Here is a 10,206-nt window from a genome sequence, read left to right on the forward strand (position 1 = left end):
TATTAACAAAATATATTATGAAATGTGAAATGTTTTCATATTAGTGTGACATCGTGTAGGAAAATTATCGATAACCATCTTCTGGGATGCCTTGAGGACAGTATTCCTTGGAACAAAATCTTGTCTGGTAAAGTTAATATATTTGTGTGGATCTAGTCTTAAAAGACTGCCTAATCGGTAATAATCTCGAGAAAATTGGGTATTTATCGGTTCCCATGTCCCTTTGAAACATTTTGTTAGAGACAGAGTCCCCCCTCTTTCTAAATTGTTTAGTCGCTCGGGAGGTGCGTGCTACCATCAACAACTGGTGGAATCATGTTCCAGTGGATAACAGATCTCTCCATGATCTCTTCACTTGCGCGTCCAGTTTTGGTACCCCTGGCTGCATGAGCAAGGTTGTTTCGGTTGTGCTCTCGGCTTTTGCTTGGACTATTTGGAGTTAGAGGTGTGATAAAATATTTAGTGGCAATGTTAAGAGTTGTCATATGTTGGTTAGCGATGTGAAGATGTTGACTTTCAAATGGATTAAATACAGATCTAGAAAATTTTATTTCTTTAATTGGGTTGATTGGTGTCATAACCCTTTACGGGAATGTATCAAACTTATGTAATACAAATCTAAAAAAAGTTATTTCTTTATTTCTTTAATTTCTAGCTTGTTTTCTATAAAATTCTTGTTGTTAAAAAATGTTAATTTAATCACAACATTAAAACGTAACACTAAATCGAATGTTATATTAAGTTTTATTAAGAAGTTAGTCACAAGTAGTGGCCGTCAAATAATATGATTTTAATAGATGTTATAATAGGATCTAAAATTGTTACAAATTCATATAATAAATTAGTGTAAGAAATTATTATTTATTTGCTAATATTAATAATATGTATATTTTCAACATGTCGTTGCCATAATTTAAATTATATAATTTTATTCTACAACTTTATTCTACGAAACGCACGTATATTCATATGGTTGTGTGTGTGTATATATATATATATATATATATATATATATATATATATACGCATACTAGGTGTGAGACCCATGTATTAAATGGGTTGATTATATATTTATATATATATATATATATATATATATATATATATATATATATATATATATATATAAATGTTAAGTATAAACATTATATATCCTAATATGCTATTTCATAACCCAAGCAGTACCCAAAGATCCTCAATAGTAATCAATGCTAAGTGTTCCATTTTTTTTGTTAATGTCTCCCAACCTGAAGGGCCAAAGAAAGAGTAAATTAGTCATTTCAACAACAAACTAAAGGGAAAATTGGTTATTGCAAACGATAAAATCTAAGCTACTAATATGATGGGCCAAAATAGTCACTTGGGACAATAAAATGAAGGGCAAATTGGTCATCCTAGCCTAATAAAATAAACATCAAAAGTTTTTATACTTTCGATTTACGGTAATCATGTGTTCTTGCAATGCACTTTCAAAGTACATCGTTATTTCAAAGTAGATAGAAAGCTACAATGTACAAATCAATGAAAATATGTCAATATTCTTGCATACATACCATATCAAAATCTTGTAAACACATTAATACATACCTTTGCAGTTAAATTATAGACTGTCAAGTTCCATTTTTGTCTAGTTTTTGTTCATGCAACTTGCCTAGTGTCTGCAACTTTACTTAAATCCCCATTCAGCCAAGTTGTTCCAATAGTCACATACCTAAACAATAAACACAATTAATTAGAGGGTAAATTTGGAAGCTTTTTTACAAACAAAATATTAATAGATCACATTTGAAGTTCTATTACAACCTGCTTGACAGCTGATCCAGTGTTGTTTCGTTTAGTTTTTGTTGTCATTATCAACTCAGTCGTTATAATTTCATGAAAACCACCATGTCTAAATACTCCTCTGTTGGTAAAATTATATACCGGTATATTGGATAAATTACAGGTTTGTATGATGCCTCGAAATTCCAATTGAGGCATGGACAATATTCAATTAAACACAAACAAAAACTTTTGCTTTAAATTGTCAGATTACATACACATATAAGTGAGAAGTAAAAAGAAACATAAACGAAAATCACACTTTACTTGAATGCCATGTGAATAGAATGTATTAATTTCTTCCTTTTAATGAAAAAAGATTGAATTTGATATTCAGATAGCTTCAATGTTTTGAGGGAAAAAAGGAACAATCGTACATAAAAACACAATATAAAGTTTATAAAAAAAACCATTTCAATTGGATTACCTGAAGGGGAAGAGTCGTCAAATCTTCAAATAGGTTTAAGTACATCTTTTTTAACTCCTGTAAATCCTTTCTTCGATGGATATTTCTAAAGAGAGCCCAAATTATTCAACATTAGATTAGGGTTTATTTTTTGGTTTTGAGGAGAATGTCGGAGAAAGAAGAGTACCGAGGGATTTGCGGTTATTTTAAAACCATCTAGTGACTGCAACCTAACAACAATAAACGGCCCACCAACCAAAAACAATTAGAAAATGGCGAACTGAAAACATGTAAACTTTATAAATGTACCTCTGAGAAAGCGTTGAGTATGTGGGGTTCAGAATCAACAACAAAAGCTTGGAATCAAATCGCACGTACATGGGATTCAAACCCTAAAATTAGACCTCAACAATACAAAGTAGAAATATAAAAAACAAACCTAAACAAAATAAAAAAAACCTAGAAATTAGACCTTACAACTATTACGCTCTTTATCGTGGGCTTTGCTCATCTACAAACTGATATATATATATATATATATATATATATATATATATATATATATATATATATATATATATATATATATATATATATATATATATATATATGTCACCTGAACTTCTCAGATTCACCATTATCTTTTCTAGAGAGAGATGTGGTGGTATGTAAAAGTCCTACATCAAATAGTCGACAAATAATCAAAAGATAGAATAAAGAGTGCAATTTTGCGGAATGAGAAGCACAAATCAGATGGTAGTTTGGTCAACGATGGTGTAATCGATATGTGTGTGATTTCTTGAGATTTCGTCCCTGATTTTGCATAATCATGGTTTTGAAAAATGAAGAAGATATAGTGGGATTAGGTTTCATCAACAGAAAGAATTTGAACGTAAATAGTTGAGTTAATAGGATGAACAAATATGGTTGCGTGATTTGATTTCCAAAATGCAAAAGAGAAATTAGGGGAGATAGCCGTGATGGCAAATTCGAAGTTATAGAAGGGTACTTTAGTAATTCAACTTAATGGGGAAATGGGGAAATGGCCAGAAGAAGATGACACGTCGATAGAAATGGATTCTTTTATTAGGATATATATATATATATATATATATATATATATATATATATATATATATATATATATATATATATATATATATATAGGGAGTGGTTCAAATGAGAACCCAAAAAGGTTAAGAACCCTAAGAACTTTTTTTTTTAATTTTTTCATTAAATACATTCTAGACAAATCAAACATCAATATTATATTAAGCAAACTTTTTCACTCCATAGTTTACAACTACTTGTTACTTGTAATAGGTCCACCACCGGACTGCCACCAGACCGTTGGACTGCTACCGGAGTAACAAAATCAGTAACATTTTTTTAGTCGTATTCACAGCTTAATAGAACAAACATTATAGCTTATATTTCTCCACTAATAACTTTAACACATACATTTCTATTTTTGCAGCAAAATATATAAAATTTAATAAAAAATGGAATTATACCTTGTTAAATTCATTTTTTCCTCTTCTAAATTTTAAATCTCTTTAAAATATATTATTTATAAGACATATTCATAGTTTAATAAAATATTAATTCACTACTTCACATTCTATTATTTTCATTCATACATTTAATCATATTTTAACACAAAATTTAAATAAAATACACAACTTATACAGTCTATTATCAGTTTAATACATAAAATTCATAACTTAATACATTCCATTATACACTAATTCTCATATTTAGAGAAGTAAAACTAAAATTCTACCACCACCACCACCACCACCAACTACCGCATGCCACCACCATCCACTCATGCATCTATCGCAACCATCATTCACTCCAAATCAGATCTGTATATAAAATTATAGAATCACAGCTTAAATATTATATTCACAGTTTAATAAAACATATAATTCACTAATTATGAGTTTAATGCAAAATAATTATAAAAACTGATATATTCTTACATATTTATACAACACAAAAAATAAATATATTTACAAGAAAATTAATATAAACATACTCACATAAATCACTTATATTTTAACACAAAATTCATTAAAAAATTCACAGCTTAAAAAAGTCAATTCACAGTTTTGTACAGAAAATTCACAACTTAATATATAAATTTCACTGTTTAATACACAAAAATTATACATTCACTTAAACCTTATATTTATACCTTAATATCTATAGGCTAGTGTTTCCTTCAAAGTTTATTTACATAAATATTCACAATTTAAATTTTGCATACTTTATTCAAAATTATATAAAATCATATTTGTGTATAGTGTCTTCAGTATCATATTTCAGAAGCAAAAAAAAAATCATAAAAAATTAACAGCTTAATGTAGTCAATGCCTTGCTTAATACATTTAATTGACAATTTAATACAACTAATTCACAGCTTAATAAAGTTAATTCATAGTTTAATACACAAAACTCACAGCTTAATATATTAAATTCATAGCTTAATACACAAAAAATATACACTAAAAACCCAAATTCTTAACATAAACTTACAATTCAAGAATTTCATTCACGGTTTAATAAAGCAGTTTAGGACTCTCATTCATATTACTCACAGCTTAAAAACATACTTGATTTGTTGAAGCATTTTCATCAAACACCTTGTGTGCACCACACAAATTAACAATTTAATAAAGCATTCCAGGACTCTGATTTATAGTTTAATCAAACATCTTACATGCTCTATGAAAAGATATTTAGATCGATTTAAAAACTTATAGAAAATCATGTATTCACAGTTTAATACATAAAATTTACAGCTTAATATAATCAATTCACAGTTTAAACATAAAATTCACAACTTAACGCAGTCAATTTATAGTTAAAAACATAAAAATCACATCTTCAATTCACAATATAACAACAAACATTCTATATTCAATTCAAAGTATAACAACCATTAAACCTAACATTGAATAACAATTTAATGCAAATATTATAACAAATATAAAAAAACATGGATTCACAACTTAGTAGCAGAAAAAATTATGATTAATAAAAATAAACAACAAATAAAATATTAAAAGATTGTATATTTTTTCACTAAACTATTTGTAAAGTCAAACATGACATTTTTTGGAATAGGAGTATTGCAACAATTATCATCTTTCACAATATTTAATAATATTTTTCATGATATCAAAATATCAATTATACTCACATTTATTTTTTTATTTTTAATAATATTGCCCATTAAATGCATGGAAGTAAAAACGAAAACCAAAAACTTTGTAACCAATAAACCGAACCTATCTTAAAAACTAATGTTCTGTTTTCTAAATAAACCATATTTAGGTATGTTTTTCTTTTGAAAACACGTGGCTTGGCATTTAGTTTTAGACTTCATAAAAAATCACAAAAATGTGCAATAACTACTTAGCTATGATTTAATCCATAGAAAATGTGCTATAGTATTGTTCTTATCAATAATATATATATATATATATATATATATATATATATATATATATATATATATATATATATATATATATATATATATATATATATATATATATATATATATATATATATATATATGGAGCCCCATATATTTCAAGCGTACTTATTTTAATGATGTTAAGGTTGCCAAAACTCAAGTTTAAAACATTATATGCACATAGAGATTAAAACATTAACTTGACAACTTAAAAGACTACTTTAAGATACTAATTACAACTTAAAATATACAATCTTTTTATTGAGGCATTCCGTCAAATACTTTATGTGCACATTTTTTCTGGAACTTTTATCTATAAAATTTTATACCAGTAACATATCAAAGAAGAGAACACAACGTGAAACAATTTATCAAACAAAATGTGTGTGTGTAACATACATCATATATGTAACAAAACACAGAAAATCTGACCTGATTTGTGTAAATATGATGGTAGAGACTAGAGGCGAACTAGATCTGGAAGCGTAAATCTTAGATCTAGAAGAGAATATCGTAGGTTTGGCCAGATCTGAAGGTGAATGTTATAGCTCTGAAGGTAACGGTCGGTGAAGGCGATGGTCAGTGGTGGCGAGATTAACAATGATGGCAAGAGGCGGCGATTAGGCACTGAAGACAGATAGGAAGGCGGATGTTATAGATCATAAGACGGAGATTGTAGATCTGACAAGATCTGGACTACGAACACCATCACAGACGAGGAAAAACCACCGAATCATTTAGATCTAAATAGATATTAGAAAAAGCACAAAAGAGAGTCGACGGAATCACGCAACCGGAGACGAAAAGTGAAGGTGGTGGTTCGCTGTTGGTATCAGACAACGATGGAGAGGTGGTGGCGGATGATGGTGTTGGTGGCCAGCGATGGTGGCAGTCGGTAACAATGAATTTGGTGTTGGTGGGAGAGTTTGAAAGTGTTCATGAGTTGGAGATTTAGAAATATAGGATAAAATGTTTGATCGATTCTAATATGTTACCAATGTATTTGATGTTAAAATGACCCTGATGCCCTTCTTGTTTTTTGTTTAGTAATGAAAACTTAAAAAAAAAATCAAAATGCTTAGAATTATAAAGTAAAAATAATAGTTCTTATGGTTTTTAACTTTTAGTGGTTCTCATTTGAACTTTTACCTATATATATATATATATATATATATATATATATATATATATATATATATATATATATATATATATATATATATATATATATATATATATATATATATATATATATATAGGTTCAGGTTCATTTGAGACCATTCTAATTTTGTGAGACCGTGAGACCAAATCTAAAAATAATTTTAAAATGCAAAATAAATGGAAAAATCCAAAAATTCTTTTTTTTAAAATATTATTTTCGGAACTTGAATTAACTAAAAAAATATAAAAAAAATTAAAAAAAACAAAAAAAATTAAAAAAAATCCCGTTTTTTTTTTTTGAAAAATACGTGAAATATTCTAAATAGAATATTACACTGACATATTCTAAAAAATAATTTTAAAATGCAAAATAAATGGAAAAATCTAAAAATTCATTTTTTAAATATTATTTTCGGAACTTGAATTAACTAAAAAAAATATAAAAAAAAAATAAATAAAATTCTATTTTTTTTGAAAAATACGTGAAATATTTCCAAAATAGAATATTACACTGTACATATTCTAAAAATAATTTTAAAATGCAAAATAAATGGAAAAATCAAAAAATTCTTTTTTTAAATATTATTTTCGGAACTTGAATTAACTAAAATAAATAAAAGAATATATATATATATATATATATATATATATATATATATATATATATATATATATATATATATATATATATATATATATATATATATATATATATACTCTCATTTCAACAATAAAATAAATATTTATTAAAATCAGTAGTTCAACATAATTTCTAGATCATACTAATATAACTTTATTAATCTCCCTTACATTTCCTTTGAATGATTAACAATTTCACATTCATGGGGTTTTATTTAACCATAAAACTTCAAATTCGTGACCCATTCAAACCTAAACACATAGTTATATTCCCATGTTTTTCATGTCAACTCAACTGAACCCCCTCCAGCCTTAATCGGGACTTCAATATCGTTATAGTTCGAGTACCTCGAGTTCTCCAACCTTTCACCTTGTCCCCAAATCGCATACGCCTCTTCACCATGAGCCGCCTCGTCTCCGATTTCCATATCCTCATCTGACATTCTCAGTGGAACGATTAATTGCACGAATAAACACACTAAACTTGTCATCACGATATTAAGCACAATCACGAATAAAATTCCAAGTATTTGAACACCCATCTGTCTAACTCCATAACGAATGCTTTGTGAGGACCCACGGTGCAAACCTGGGAATAAACCCATGTATTTATTTGTATATCCATAGAATAATTCGCATAGATGTGGCTCAGAAAATAGCCCGGTGAGGAGGCCACCTAGGGTTCCGGCGATTGCATGAGTGTGTAGCACCGCCATTGTGTCGTCAACTTTCTGTAAGAGTTCGGACTTCTTGTGGACCACCATCATGGTGAACCATGGGATCGACCCCGATAACAATCCCATTATTATTGCGGAGTATCCTTGTACCACCCCTGATCAAAGTTGAAACCAAATAAGTTGACTAAAACAAGAAATCTTGAAAGAGCGTTTGACAACTTAAGCTGCGTGGCATATCTGGCAGGATTCTTTATTGAAAATATTTGTATGTGATAATCTATTAAACATTTTAGAGTTTAATGGATAAGTCAGTTCTTTGAAATAACAGTCCCATTATTAAGCCAAGAAGAAGTACCTGCTGCTGGGGTTATGCAAACTAAACCAGTGATCATGCCTTGAACTGCACCAATGACCGAAGCTTTCTTGAAGAAAATTACATCAAGGATGAGCCAAGTTAAAAGACTCGTGGCAGCACAGACATGGGTGTTCAAAACTGCTAAAGAAGCATCTGCGCTTGCTGCATAAGGGTCACCACCATTGAAACCAGTCCAACCCATCCATAACAGCCCAGCTCCGGCCAACATGAGAATAATGTTGTTCGGAGGAAATCTTTCCCTATCCTTTGTCAATCTTGGACCAACCTGAGCCCAAACAAGATAAAAATTGTGATGCTATGGTGTAAAAAAATTAAAAACATAAAACGACTTCCTTTTAACCACTGTATATATAAGATTCATGTACCCAGTAAGCAGCAGTGAAACCAGCAACTCCTGAAGAAAGATGGATGACATAACCACCTGAATAGTCGATTATTCCCATTGTAGATAACCAACCAGTAGTAGACCAAATGGTGAAAGCACCAACAGTGTAAGAAAAGGTTAGCCAAAGTGGAACAAACAGCATCCACGCATAGAAATTCATCCTTCCTAAAACTGCTCCGGCTATCAGAATCAATGTGATGGCGGCGAAAACAAACTGAAAAAACACCATAGTTGCGTTTGGGAACAATCCAAGAAAGGCCTGTTCAAGAAGGTACTTTTGCTCCACCGAAGCGTTGACTTTTCCCCAAATAGGGATGAGTTGGTCACCGAATGAGAGCCTATAACCCCATAAAACCCAACAAACTAAAACCATTGCGAAAGCATAGAGAGCCATAAAGGCAGAGTTAACAGCCCACTTCTTCTTGACTGCTCCACCATACAAGATTATAAGCCCTGGTACGCTCTGCATGCCCACAAGAGTAGCTGCGATAAGTTGCCATGCATTGTCAGCTTTGTTCATCCAATCAGGACTGGCATCACTGGGCAACAGATTTGGAGGAAAGGCAAATGGTGTGGTTCCATTGAAGGGTGCTGGTGGTGAGAAACTCATATCGAATCTCTGTACTATTGAAGCCAAGTGTTAGATCGATGATCGATGGTGTCTTTCACCAAATGTGAGAATGGAAGATATATATACAGCATTTTTAAATGGGTTTATTTGTTGATTCTCACGATAAGCTGGTTAAATTCCTATGAGGACATCAATCCTTTTTGTCATTTCTTGAAAATGACTTCTTTTTAAAAGATTCAGAAAATCGATCAAGTGAATGGATGATTAATGGAAGGATGTAGCAATTCTTGTGAGTTAGCGGTTATTGGATATTTCGCTAGAGAGTTTGGCTGTCCAGGGCAATCGGTGATTCCAATGTAGAAAGCCCTTGTTGCACCAACATAGTATCAACAACAACACGTTGGTTTCTCTTCATTTGGAATCAAACATAGTATCTATTAATAATATTTAAGAATGCATGAATATCTATGCCGAAATAGTATTATATATATGAGCAAATGATATGATGTAGGTTTTTGTTTTCTTATGATTTGTCTTTTTGAGTAGGTCACCATCAACTTAACACTAATTTTTAAGTTGAATTGCATAATAAGATAATCGAACTTTTTTTTCTTCTATTTAAGGTAGCCCGTTTTTTAGCCCTACAAAAAATACTTTATACAAGATAAACAAAAACATTAATA

General features: G+C 29.9%; 1 protein-coding gene across 1 annotated transcript; it reads right to left on the reverse strand.

Annotated features, from left to right (window-relative positions):
• Positions 1-7,652: 7,652 nt before the first annotated feature.
• LOC111908005 (ammonium transporter 2 member 5) lies at positions 7,653-9,562 on the reverse strand. Its single transcript, XM_023903812.2, has 3 exons — positions 8,933-9,562; positions 8,547-8,832; positions 7,653-8,346 (listed from the first exon to the last, which is right to left on the reverse strand). Exons 1-3 carry the CDS (start codon positions 9,560-9,562, stop codon positions 7,796-7,798), a joined length of 1,467 nt encoding a protein of 488 aa, XP_023759580.1. The 3' UTR covers positions 7,653-7,795.
• Positions 9,563-10,206: the final 644 nt, after the last annotated feature.

The sequence above is a fragment of the Lactuca sativa genome, chromosome 5 (genome assembly GCF_002870075.4).
Source record: "Lactuca sativa cultivar Salinas chromosome 5, Lsat_Salinas_v11, whole genome shotgun sequence".
NCBI classification, from domain to species: Eukaryota; Viridiplantae; Streptophyta; class Magnoliopsida; order Asterales; family Asteraceae; genus Lactuca; species Lactuca sativa.